Here is a 13,225-nt window from a genome sequence, read left to right on the forward strand (position 1 = left end):
GGGGGAAGGGGGAGGGAAGGGGGAAGGGGGAGGGAAGGGGGAAGGGGGAGGGAAGGGGGAAGGGGGAAGGGAAGGGGGAAGGGGGAAGGGGGAGGGAAGGGGGAAGGAAGGGGGAAGGAAGGGGGAGGAAGGGGGAGGAAGGGGGAAGGGGGAGGGGGAGGGGAGGGAAGGGAAGGGACGGGAAGGGCGATTAGGCAAGCTGAGGACACTTAAATACCATTTTATAACAATTCACATGTATGCAACACATTATTGAGCAGTCTCATCAGTAGCGAGTTCCCAGCATTCGTCACTGTACTGAGATTATGTAAGAGAATGTCCTCGTTCTTTGGAAAGCCACTAAAGTACATAGTGATAAACAGACACATTGTCTCAAAATAAACTTCTGAATGGTTCAGAGAAATGCAATAGAAATATTCAGAGACATAAGACAACGCAAAAGCTAATCTAGCAGGATGGACCAGGGTAGGAGGCTGGAGACATGGCTCAGTGACTAAGAGCACTGAATTCCAGAGAATGCGGGTCTGGTTCCCAGCACCCACATGGTGGCTCACAGCACTCTGTAACTTCAATTCCAGGGGATTCAGCACTCTTTCTGGCCAGGCATACAGCTGATGCACTGACATACATGCAAGCCAAACACCCACAGCAAAAAATAAAATACTGATTTTTCAAAGTTACACAGGGTTCCTTTATATATACCATTCTTATAACTTTTCAGTAAATTAAGAATTACAGAAAATTTTAAAAAAAATCCTTTTTGAATTTTGTTTGCAGCATCAGGGATTGGACCCCAGCACACATGTGCCAATCAAATGCTCTACCACTGAGCTAAGTGTCCAGCCTCAAATAAAACAGTTGAAAAACTAATATAAACCCTTGGCCTCTGCTTGAACCCCAAGGCCCACACTGCCCAGCTACCTCTTCCCCTTCCCTGTATGGCAGCATGCAGTGGTGCTGCAGTAAGCGCCAGGCAGTGAGGGCAGGCATCCACACTGCTGCAGTGCCCTTAGGAAACCTGCCTGTCACTTCAGCAAAGCGGAAGCATGCAATTCCTGCAAACCAGGCACCGAGGATGATGACACTGGAAAACTGTGAGACCAAGGAACGACCTCTCTCTCTCTCTCTCTCTCTCTCTCTCTCTCTCTCTCTCTCTCTCTTCCTCCCTCCCTCTCCTCCTCCTCCTCCTCTTTCTCCTCCTCCTTCTCTCTCTCTCTCTCTTACTCTCGCTCAACTCTCACTTGCTCTCTATATATCTTGCTCTCTCTCTCTCTCTCTTTTACTCTCGCTCACTCTCTCTCACTCGCTCTCTATATATCTTGCTCTCTCACTCTCTCATTCTCCCTCTTACTCTCTCTTGCTCTCTTGCTTGCTCTATCTCTCTCTCTCTCTCTCTCTCTCTCTCTCTCTCTCTTGCTTTCTTGCTCTCTTTCTCCTACGTGTTGTAAGTAAGCTCACAGTTTGGTGTTGGGCTGTATTCATAACCAGCTCTGGCCACATAAGAGTCTAAGCCCCTACCAGCCTTGTGCCTCTCGATCCTCTTGCACATTTCTAGATTCTGCCTCCAGCTCAGATTCTCATGGGTCAGTCTAGACCCTGCCATGTCCAGGACCTGAGGAAACCTCCACGCTCCTCTGACCATGGCTCTCAGCCCTCATCACCAGACAGATGGATATGAATGGGACTGTCTTGGTTCTGCTTGTACCATAGCCCAGCACAGAGCCCCACACAGAACAAGCAGCAGTAAGAGACACAAGTAACCATTTGCTAGAAATCAGAGGAGCTCCACATGGGGTTGGGCTCCAGGGAAAGGGCAGGCATACCACTATTGGATGAAAGGAGCCTAGAGCCCTCAGCTTGCGAAGTCACCCCCATCCCCACCCTGCTGCAAGCTGTTCTACCTCTCCACCCAAATCCCAACCTAGCCCATGCCCTGGGAATCACCTTCCCACTGAAGCTCTGGCCAGAATCAGAAATAGCCTCTGGGGCCATGAATGCCGGGGTTCCTGCCGTACTAGACAGCTGCGCATCATTCCCCTCAAACTGGTTGCTGACACCAAAGTCGGCGATCTTCACGTGCCCATCATCCCCAAGGAGTAGATTGGATGGCTTGATGTCCCTGTGGACAATCTTCTGGCAGTGCACTGCAGAGAGAAGCTAGTGATATGCAAACCTGGGGGATTGATGCCTAGGGCCCTCTCCTGCCTTGGCCCAGCCTAAGAAGCAAGCTGTTGCACCCCAGCCCATCTCTGCTCGTGTTATGAAAGAACCTCAGAAGATGGCATTGGGACCACCTGCTCCATAATGCAATTGAAGACACTGAGGGGAATCTTGGGAGTCTTTGGACTCCAAGTCCAGTGCTCTTTCCTCAGCAAACAAGACATTTCCTGCTGAGGAGGGACGTCACAGGAGAATACAGAGGAGAATTTCTCCATAAGCCCTTCCCATGTTAGCACCGTCTGCAGGCCCAAACAGCATCGAAGCCTACAGCCTCAACCAGGGAATCTTTGCTCCCAGGGCTGAGGCTTGGCTTGTGGGGGCTGTACTGTGCTGCAGACACACAGTACTGCCTCAGCCCAGGGATCCGAATAATAGGGTTTCAGAGAAGGAGGCACCAGGCCTTAGTCGGCACCACCAGGATGGTTGGGGTGAAGGCCAGACATTTCCAGCAGAATGAAGCCAGAGTCAGTAACAGTGCAGAACATTGGGAGCCTGCTTTGTCTCCAGGGTCTCGCCCTGCCAGAAAGGGACACTAATCTGACATCCCCATCAGAGCAAGGAAGGCCCAAATGATGCACATTTGACCATGGAATATAGTCTTTAATTCTTTTCTCAACTCTAGACTTGCCCCTGAACTCAGGCCTGTACACATGTAGATGTCTGACAGATAACAGTATCAATATGCATTTGGATATAGGAACTTGACACCTGTCTACAAGCCCCACCAGCAAGAGAAAACTCCTGTTCTGCCAGGTAGACTGATACATGCCTGTAATCTCAGTTGAGTCAGGAGGACTGCAAATTCTAGACCATCCTGGGCTATATAGCAATACCCTTTCTCAAACACAAAAAGGAAAAAGGAAACTCCACATTTTCCCCTACTGTTCTCTGACCCTAAAGACCTGTTTCAAAAAATTCTCAAAACCACCTCAGCTCGACCTCAGAGCAGGCAGCCAATGGAACCTAAGGCGAAAGTAGCCCAAGCTGGATATAATGGTACACGCCGTCTATCATCCGTCAAAATATTAGAAAGTTAAAAGACCGCAGGAGATGAGGAGACTGGGGCCAGCCTGGGCTACATAGTGACACCTGAGTTTAAAAGAAAAAAAAATATGCCTGTGCATGAGTGTGTGCCTGAGTGCATCCATGTGTGCGTACGTATGTGCGTGTGTTTGCGTGTGTGTGTGTGTGTGTGTGTGTGTGTGTGTGTGTTGCATTTCAAGTGTCTATGTTACTATACCTGCATCCATCATCTAGGCCTTTCTGACCAGCCCCAGCTCTCCCTCCACAAGACCAGAATTCCAAGTCTTTGGGGGCACAGGTGCCTCCCTTATCCTCCTCTCCAGCTCCTGGTGCTAACACTTACCCCGAGATGTCCTTTATTAGAATCAGCTGAGCCCTACGGAGGTTGTAACCTAGAACCCTAGATTAGCATGCATCTGAAGTAGGGTTAGGAGATGGCAGACAGGCCATCAGCAGAGGAGAAGGATCCAGAAAAGGAAGGGAGTGCAGTCAAGCCCTGGAAGGGCTGTTCCTGCCCAGTGCTTACTAGACCAACAGACCAAGAATAAAACGTACCCCTCCTTCCTGCACTATGGGCTCTTACTGGAGTCTACATATTAAACACTTGTCTGTGTGCCTCAGATTCCCTACATGTACAAAGAGAGTGTCAATCTGGAGACACGAGAGGGGCTCAGCAACATAAAGATGTCCCATGTCACTGTGGGTTACGCCTCTGCTAGGGAGGGAGAATTCACAACAGGTCCAGATGTCAGAGAGATGGGCAGCACCCAATTTCCCGACTCAGGCCAGGACCCTAAGTCTCTGAGGGCCCTCCTCTCCTTAGACCAGTTAGTCTCCCCATGCCGGCCACCCTACTTCCTCCCCCATCCTACTGCTACTGCTCTAATCCCGACCTCACCATCTGTCACTTGAGCTGTGGAAATAGCCTGCCCCTGGCCAGCTGGCTGCCTCTCACACCCCATCCAGCCACCACACAGCTGCCAGGCAGCGCTTTCTAAGAAGCAAATCCCACCAGGCCTTCCTCTGCTCGGAGTCCTCATAATACTGACAGGATTCAGTCAGAAAGTCTTCCCCAGCGATGGTTCCAGGCCTCGCGATATGGCCTGGACAATGATCCAGCACAATTGCTCGTTAGCCACCAGGCCATGCCACTTGGATGCACCATCCCGACGGAACAGCCCCACTCCTCTCTTGCCTCTGCCTGACAGTCTCTCCTACTATCAACCCTCATAGCTGGCCAGTAAATCCCGACTCTTCAGGACCTGATCTCAGCCTCTTCCAGAAAGCCTGTGCGGCACTGTGCTTCCGCAGCCCTGGCAGGCATAACTTGCTGCACAGAGCTCCCTTGGTCCTAGACCATCATCTGTGACCCAAGAAGGTGCATATAAGTGAGTGAAGTGAATGGATGAAATAAAGGAATAAGTGAACGTACTTCCTGGCCAGAAGCTATGCGTCCCTGAGCTCTTGCCTTAGAGGTCCTTCCAGCTAAGCCTATCCCGCCATCGACACAGGCACGATGCCAGGACACACTCTTCCCTAAGCAGCTCGACATAAATCTCTTCCATCCCACACCTCCTGATGTTCTGCAGAGAGGAGAAGCTTGGATAGAACCCAGCGGAAAAGACCGGGACAGAAAAACCACGCAGAGCCACACAGTGGTGAACGCAAAGCACACAGCGAAGAATCTGGCGCATGCCCAGAAGTCCACTAGGTCCTCCCACACACACACCTCTCCGCCCCTTTCTCCACTAAAGCTGATTGGTAGACCAGCGCTGACTGACAGAGGGCCTCAATGGCTGTTTAGCGTGGGCACAGCCCGCTCCTATGTACTCTAGATCAAGTCCCCGTGGACAGGCAGTCTCACTCACAGTACTCAAGGCCCAGGATGATGTCCCGGAGGTAGAGGCGAGCTTGCTCCTCTGGGAAGGGCTTGTCGCAGGGCACTTCCATGACTGGCCTGCGAGGAAGGAGGGAGGACTGTTGAGTGGAATCAGGAGTACCGAAGGCTGCAAGGAATGGGGAACAGGGGCCCTCCTGGGATCCTGGTGCTCATGGGTTCATAGAACTTAAGATACTAGCTTCTCCCATATGCCAAAAAAGTTGTGCCCTATCTATCTCTTTTCAATTATAATTTCAAGGCAAATTTATCTCCCTTTCCACTGGCGAGTAGTTCTTGCAAGAATTAAGTTTAACCGAATAATTACAAAGGTACCATTTAAACCAGTGGCTCTAAACTTGTGGACCTAGACTCAAGGGTCAGGAAGTCAATCAAGGGGGTCCGTTTTTCCTTGTCTAATGAAATACAATGTTTCAGAATGTATAACATGTGATAAAGATAGGCATAGACGGTGTTGCAGATTATCAGTTACAGACATGGGCAGCAATACAAACTTACATTTTAAAAAAACTAGTGTGGTGAAGCACACTTTTAACCCCAGTATTCAGGACGCAGGGTCAGGAGAATCTCTGCAGCTTTAAGGCCAGTCTAGCTGACACAGCAAGTTCTAAACAGCCAAAGCTACATAGTGAGAGCCTGTCTCAAAACAAAAGACAGCCTGGTATGGCAGCAAGTGCCTATAATCCCAGCACTTCAGAGGCCAATGCAGTAGAATCACCATGAGATCAAATGCAGTCAAGTCAACTTAGTGAGGTCCTGTCTCCAAAAAATAACCATATACTTCTTGTTGTTGTTGTAGTGGTGGTGGTGATGGTGGTAGCGGTGTTGTTGTTGTTGTTGTTGGTGGTGGTGGTGGTGATGCTGGTGGTGGTGAGACAGGATCTAACATAGCCCAGGCTGGCCTGAAACTCAATATGTAGCTAAGGAAGACCTTTAACTTCTGAAGTTCTAATCCTCTTAGCTCCACCTCCTGATACAGGTATTAGCTACCATCCTTGGTTTTGGCAGTGCTAGGGACTGAACCCTTGGCGTGGTGCATGCTAGGTAAGTACTCCACCAGCTCAGCTACAGGCTCAGGCCCTAAAAACTTCTTATTTTGAATGCAGGTTTTAAAAACTTGAGTCTTTTAGGAAAGAACTGGTAGAGGGATAGCTCATAAGCTTTATCCAAGGCTCAGCAGTGAAGGGTTTCAGTCCACCCCCCTGTACCCACTCCACTAGTCCATGCCAGCTGCTCTACAAATAGCCTCATATATCAAACAGGGCAGGCAGGCAGAGTTAGAACACCAGGCTCCATCAACAGCTTGCCATGAAACCTTGGGTAGGCTATGTACCTTCTCTGATCCTTGGCTTTCTCTCTGCCATAATCATGAGTTGGTAGTAAATCTCAAAGAACCCTTGGTGATTTAAATGCAAGGATGAGTTTTACATGAAAACATCCTTTCTCCCACTTCCATCCAAATATCTTCCTAGTTTGTCAAGGTCTGACTCAAAGTCCATCCCTCTGCCTGCCTGACTCCCCCAGCCTCCACAAGCCTCACCAGCCTTCATTTGAACAGTCCCAGATCTCTTATTTACCCCTGAGGCAAGAGTTCCCAAGAGCTGGTGTACAGCTCTGCTTTCTCTTGCACTAGCTGGCCCCTGGACAGGGAGACAGAGGGAGGGTAGGAGACCAGGATTAGAAATGACCTGCCTGAACGGGACGGGGAACTCACCCCTTTCTCAGGAGGTCGAACACTGAAAGAAAAGAGAAGACAGGTATCATAAGGCTGTGGGCGGTCAATGCCAAGGTTCCTCCCTGTTTTGGAGAAGGGCAGGGGACAGGACAGGTGAGGTAGGCTCCCCATGGGGCTGGCTGAGCGGATCCTCAGATGCTAACGGAGACTGTCAGCATGGACCCCTTTGCCAGGGAGGAACTGAAGCCTGACAAGGGACAGACATGTTCCTAAAGCTCTAGCCAAACACCCCTGACCAAAGCCTTGCTTTTAGATACCTGAAGCCAGCTCTCCTGCCCCGCCCCCTTTCTGTGATGGAGCAGAAGCCATATGTCTTGCAAGTCCTGGGCCATCCCTAGAACTTCACCTCCAGCCCCTCCCCCCCATCTCATTTCTCCAAATCTCCTCCTAGAAAAGCCCAAGAATCAGTCAGGATAAAGACCTTAAATAATAATATCTATATTAATAATTACAAATGTGCACATTTCCTGACATCAACCCTACAAGATACATACCATCCTTACCTCATTTTATTATTTTGTTATTATAACTATCATTTTTGAAGGACTGGGTATTGAGCCCAGTTCTCCAAGCATGCTGGGTAAGTGCTCTATTGCTGAGTTACACTCCCAACTCTATTATCCCATCTTACAGGTGAGAAAACTGAGGTTGGTTCCCCAGACTCACTGACTCAGCCAGCTTCTTGCACCTATTGAGTACAGAACCATACTGACCCAGACTGGTCAGGGGCAGGGAGTGGGGCCAAGAAATAGTCACTAAACATGATTCATCTAGGTCTCGTTCAGCAGTGCTGCACAAGGGAATCCAGAGATTGAGAGTACAGGAAATCATGGCTACCCGAACTTTCTGTGTGTCCCTGGGGAGCCCTCACTGGGACCAGCCCTAGGCGAATAGCTGTGGGAATGAGCTGGGTCACTCACCCAAATAGAGATTGTCTTCAGCAGGGTCATCCAGGACCTGGTCAGAGGGAGCACAGGGTTTGAGGAGGAATGGAGTTGGGGAACCCAGGCCTCCTGATCTTTTCTAACCCAAGACTCCTACTGTGCCCTGCAGCCACTCTAGATACAGAGCAGGAACTGTACAGGTACCAACAGAGGGGTCTCAGTATCACTGACCTCTCCATCAGCCCTCCCTCCATGTAACAACCCCCGCCCCTGAAGAAGGGATTCATAGTTACCGCCAGGGCTGCCCCTCACCCTCAGCAAGAACACTCTGGACCAGCCTGGACTGCCTCAATACCTCCACAGTCCCATCCAAGGATGGTCTGCCCCCAGTGCCTTACTCACTTGCTCCCTAAGCCCTGGTAGGCAGAGCACCCACCCCACCCACCCACTCACCCATCCACCAAGTTCCAGTACCCTCGCCACACCTCCTACCTCGATCAATTTGACGACATTCACATGGTCCAGCTTCTTCAGAATGGCAATCTCCTGGTACACGCGCTCCAGGGGCAACAGCTGTTTGGCTGGCCCTCCCTGGGCAGCTTGGGATCCTCTGGGGGGAGGACGGCCTGCGACCAAAAAGTGAGTCAAGGCCCTGATCCTGGAGAAAGACCCTCACAAGGCTGAGATGCACTTCCAGTTCACCAAGCCTAGTCCATCCCCAGGCCTTCGCTCCTGGTTCCCACCCTCTACCCCGACTCCTAAACAGACGTAGTTAGGGACCATTCCCTCCTCCTCTGCCCTCACCCCCCGGCCTAGGAGCTCCCAAGGTCAAGGCATACATACGAGGAAAGCCATATTGCTTCAGTAACTTCTTTTTGGAAAGAACTTTCATTGCCTGTGGAGAAAGGGACAGAAATATCATATGTGTGCACCCACCAGGGGCTAGAAAAAGCCAGTCTCATGGGGACTGTGGTCAGGTATATGTCTGCTAAGTCATATGCATATGTATACTAAACTGAGCCTAGGCCTTCCTCCTGTTCTCTCTTCAGGGGAAGCCAGGCTCTGCTTACATATCCCCCAAAACAGGAAGTTCATTCCCTTATCACACCCCAGGAACAGGAAGCTCCCCCTAAGAAGTAGCCCTAGCCCCTTACCCCAGCACTTCTCCCTACTCTCCAGGCTTCTGGGGCCTGACCTGGGCAACACCCATTCCCAGCTCAGACTCACATAGTGTCTGTCTTCACTTTCGTTGTAGGCCAACCTCACCACACCGTAGGCACCCTGCAGAGAGCCATCAGTCAGCCCCACAAAACAGCCACATTCTCAACAGCTCAGGTCCTGGCCTCTGCACCCCAACCCCACCCTATCTCCTACCATCTAGTTCTGGGGCTCACATTTCCAACTGATGAGGAGGGAACTCCTACGCCCGGGGAACTACCCACCCCTGTCTCACAGCTCCATGCAGCCTCTTGTCTCCCCTGGTCTCCATTAAGAACCTTGGGGGTCAGGAATCGGAAGTTATCCTGCCCTCCTCTGATAATATGCCAGTCAGGCTGGGTGTTCCTGGCTCTGTTCCCCACTCCCATCAGAGGGAAAGAAGGGTGCTCAGAGAGGACTCTGCAGCACCGCCCCTCACCCCCTTCCTGCCCAGGTCCTACCTTGCCAATCTCACTCTGCAGCTTGTACTGGTTCAGTTGCACACAGTCCTGGGGGGAAGACAGCATCAAGGACAACTCACTCATATGCAACAGTGTTCCCATCCAGGGATGCAGTGCTCCCATCTAGGGACACTGTTCAGGGCCCAGCTTCTACTTCCCAGACCCGAAGCTCACCAGCCTTTCAACTTTGGATGGGGAAGACTGGAGGGTAGCCATTGCCACCACAAGAGACAGAAGCCTCGGGTGATATGTGAAGGAAGATACGATGGGTGAAGCCCTGGCTATGCTGCGCTTCCATCAGGACCCAAGTTCACATTCAGATCCAAGCCTATGAAGGACCAGGAACTGGAAGCACACTGCAGTTTCTAAGACAGAGTAGTCTCAGAGACACGATCACGGCTCAAGCTTGGGTTAGGGGTAGAGACATAAACAATCTGTTTTTAAAGCTCTACAAAGGCTTCTTAGGAACAAGAGAGGGCCCTACACCTGGGCTGAGGGTGGGGAAAAGACAGGAGGTAGCCCTTGATTCAGATGGCCCTTTCCTGCTCTTAGGTAGTAAGCTTCTCGGTGAGCTCTAAAGGTACGCAAACCAAAGAAAGCTAAGCATCTGGTACATATTTGGTGGGTGAAAACCCAGGCTTTCCTGACAGGTCTATGAGCAACTTCTAAGTCCACCTCACCAACCTCCGTGTCTGAGATGGCCACATGGTGGGACTCGATGGTGGGTCTCCGCCAGGCCCGAGGAGAGATGTGACTGGCAGGTCCTGTAGAGTAAGGCCCAACCTGGGCCTCCAGACAGCTTCCAGCTGCTCGTTCCTGCAGGGAGAACTTTCTAGCTGAGAGGCTGGGACGCACTGGAGTGAGTCTTGAAGCACTGCCAGGGATCACAGAGGCAGCTCTGGCCCGGGGTGGAGGGGCCACACCATTCCTGGCAGGCTCTGGACCCTCATCTGCCTCTTCCAAGTGGGCCACATTGATGGCTGCCACCCGATCTACCAGCTCTGCTCGAGGGTCTTGGCAGCAGACGGCTGGGCCGCTCTCCATCACTTCAGTCAGTGGCTATTCTGTAGAACCTTGTTGGGAGCCATGAGAGAGGAGAGAGTGTCATTCCTGACCAGGCAAGTGGACTGGGTCTAAATCCTTTTCCTTCTATGGCCACAGTGCTACCTCCCGGATATTCCCTTGACTTGGCTTACTGGCACCCAGTAGCTCACCTAGCTCTGCTGCATGCCCTTAGTGTCCTGCCCATAAAACAGGTACAGTCTCTTCTGCTCTGATGGCTACATAGAAAGGGGCAACAAAACTGATGCTGCAGTGAGGACAGACAGATGCGGGGAAGACCTGGAAGCCTAGTCACACTAAGGCACGGAGTCCCAGGTCAATTCAGTCCCAACTATACAGGCTGCTCAGTGGCTCAGCAGTTGATGTCCTTGCTGAGCATTCTAGTACAGCCCATAGAAGTAGGCAGGGCACTGGAGCTGCAGACCCAGACACCTCCTCCAGGAAAGCCTCCTAGATGTCCCAGACCTTCGCTGCAGTCCCTCTCAGTTTTTAAGAGCATTTCCTGAGGTCTCTGGCTTCTATCATCTCCTCTCACTATCTTCAAGACCCCAAGGTAAATCTGGTCATTCACCTCTCTGCCCTAGTAGAGCTGCCAGCCCAAGGGAGGGTACCCTAGGGAAGGGGCCACCTTGGGGTCCGCCACACAAGACACTAGTGCAGTTGCTATATTCCTCCTGTTTTGTTTTTCCAGCCTGCCCATGTGACCAAATGTCCCATACAGTTGCTCTGCTGGAGCCAAGGTGCTCCTGGGGCTGGCTTCACACATTCCTCCCATCTACTGCTTCCTGGGTCCCCAACCTGCTCAAAACCCTAGCAGTAGCCCTGGCTTGAGCCTCCATCCCCAGCCTCAGCCCGCCATCACCCTTAACTACACACTGGCCCTGGCAGAACCCTGACTTACTCTCAGACCAGGACCACCATCTCCACCACAGCCCACATGCTGGCTCCACCCCCACCCAAAGCTCCCTCCTTACAGGGCCTCATTCTGCATCTTCTCAGAAAAGGAAGTAAGTGGACTCCCGAACCCCTGCCCTTCCGGTTTGTTGGTGACTTCCTCTATCCTGACTGCAACTCAGAGAACACAGGTCCCATGGGTGCCATGTTCACTCTACCTTTGGCTCTCCATCTTCATTTACCTTTGTAAATGAAGGGACAGGTGGTAGGGCCAGCTGGAATGCCATAGCCACTGGTAGGAAGCCACCTCTGCTGACGACCTACACAGCTCTGGGCAAGCCAGGCTCCCCTCTTTACTGTGGATGCTATGTCTACCTAGCTGCCCTGGCTACTGTCATGTTTGGAGGTAGACTGTAATAGGGCAAAGGTCAGAGCCTCTGCCTGGCTCCCCCACTGCCCTAATAGAGCTGCCAGCCCAGGGGAGGGTATACTAGGGGAGGGAGTGCCACCTTGGGGTCCGCCACACAAGACACTAGTGCAGTTGCTATATTCCTCCTGTTTTGTTTTTCCAGCCTGCTCATGTGACCAAATGTTACTCACATGTGCTGAGTGCTAGGAGCCAGGAGGCAGCAGAGGCAGCAGAGCTGCTGCTAGAGAAAAGAAAGGAAGAAGGTGGGGGAGACTTGTACTGGAGCTTTGAGAGGCTTCCTTGGAAGAGGTGAGGAGGGTGAGGAGAGCTTCCTCCCTCTAGCTCATTCCCCATAGTGTAGGCCTCCCCACCAGGTCCTAAGCCCTGAAACTAGTTCTTCAGTTTGCTTTGTCTCCGTAAGATCACTTGTGTCCTCAGCAGTGCCTGGCACGTAAGAGCTCGATAAATATTTGCTGAATACTAGTGGTCACCATAGTGATCTCTGCAGCCCTGGTCCCATTACATGGATGGGAAAGCACCCTCAGTGAGAAAAAGTCAAGCAGCATCAGGTTGCAGACCACATCGGGATGGAGGACATAGTCAGATGTGAGCCTCCAGCAGAGAGAGGCCCCAGGCTGGCCTGGGCCATAACTTTTGCATATAATTTCCCTATGGCTACAACTCCTGAAAGGCCGTCTTTCTTTAGCTCCCTTTTCCTTAGACAGGGTGGGCTGGGGAGAATGGAGGGAGTGGGAGGAAGGAGGGTAAGGATGGGTCTGGGATCACACAGCAAGTGGGTGCAGAAGTCTTCCTATTCTAGTCTAAGGACTATTACCTGGCTTGGCACCCAGGCTAGGGTGGCCAGGCTGCCTATGTCCTGGCTGTTAGGGGTCAGGAGGGCAGATAACTTCTGGCATGTCTCATTGGTGAAATGGGCCATGGGGCCACATGCACCCATGTGGTTGTAAGGTGTAAAGAAGCTGATGAAGTCAGGGACACAGAACAGCGGTTGCTACTAACAAGCTCCAAAGCATCGAGCTGTGACTGCATGGGATGAGCTGGGGCCCAGATGGATGTGAGGGTGGCTGTGGGAGGAGGTTGTGAGAGCTGACGTCAGGCTCTCCATCCATCCCTCCCTCTCGTCTGGATCAAATTCAGGTGACTAAGCCTGGCTTGGCTGGAGAAAGGCAGCAGGGGAGGCCCAAAGTTTCTGCCCAGTGTCTTGGAGACAGGGCCTTGTGCCTGGCCTGCGGCTGTGCTGTATGCATGGGCTTGTGTCTGACTGGGGAAGAAGAATATACTGGAGGAAGCTGGAAACTGGTCTGCCTGTGCTGTGAATCTGCACCTAGCAGCACAACTGTGCAAACAGCTCTCATTCATATTCATTCTCTCTCTCTCTCTCTCTCTCTCTCTCTCTCTCTCTCTCTCTCTCTCTCTCTCTCT

At 51.7% G+C, this 13,225-nt stretch overlaps 1 protein-coding gene across 1 annotated transcript in view; it reads right to left on the bottom strand.

The window, feature by feature from the left end:
* Camkk1 (calcium/calmodulin dependent protein kinase kinase 1) overlaps positions 1 to 13,225 on the bottom strand; it is a 22,851-nt gene that overhangs the window by 5,660 nt on the left and 3,966 nt on the right. Inside the window, exons 2-10 of the mRNA XM_028787232.1 lie at positions 10,102 to 10,490; positions 9,418 to 9,465; positions 8,987 to 9,040; positions 8,603 to 8,654; positions 8,252 to 8,385; positions 7,796 to 7,832; positions 6,855 to 6,876; positions 5,112 to 5,200; positions 1,945 to 2,144 (exon numbers count right to left, since the gene is read on the bottom strand). Of these exons, the coding sequence (XP_028643065.1) occupies positions 1,945 to 2,144; positions 5,112 to 5,200; positions 6,855 to 6,876; positions 7,796 to 7,832; positions 8,252 to 8,385; positions 8,603 to 8,654; positions 8,987 to 9,040; positions 9,418 to 9,465; positions 10,102 to 10,461 (996 nt within the window). The 5' untranslated portion in view covers positions 10,462 to 10,490. The remainder of the gene's footprint in view (positions 1 to 1,944; positions 2,145 to 5,111; positions 5,201 to 6,854; positions 6,877 to 7,795; positions 7,833 to 8,251; positions 8,386 to 8,602; positions 8,655 to 8,986; positions 9,041 to 9,417; positions 9,466 to 10,101; positions 10,491 to 13,225) is intronic.

Source organism: Grammomys surdaster, unplaced genomic scaffold (genome assembly GCF_004785775.1).
Source record: "Grammomys surdaster isolate TR1022 unplaced genomic scaffold, NIH_TR_1.0 125621, whole genome shotgun sequence".
Lineage (NCBI taxonomy): Eukaryota > Metazoa > Chordata > Mammalia > Rodentia > Muridae > Grammomys > Grammomys surdaster.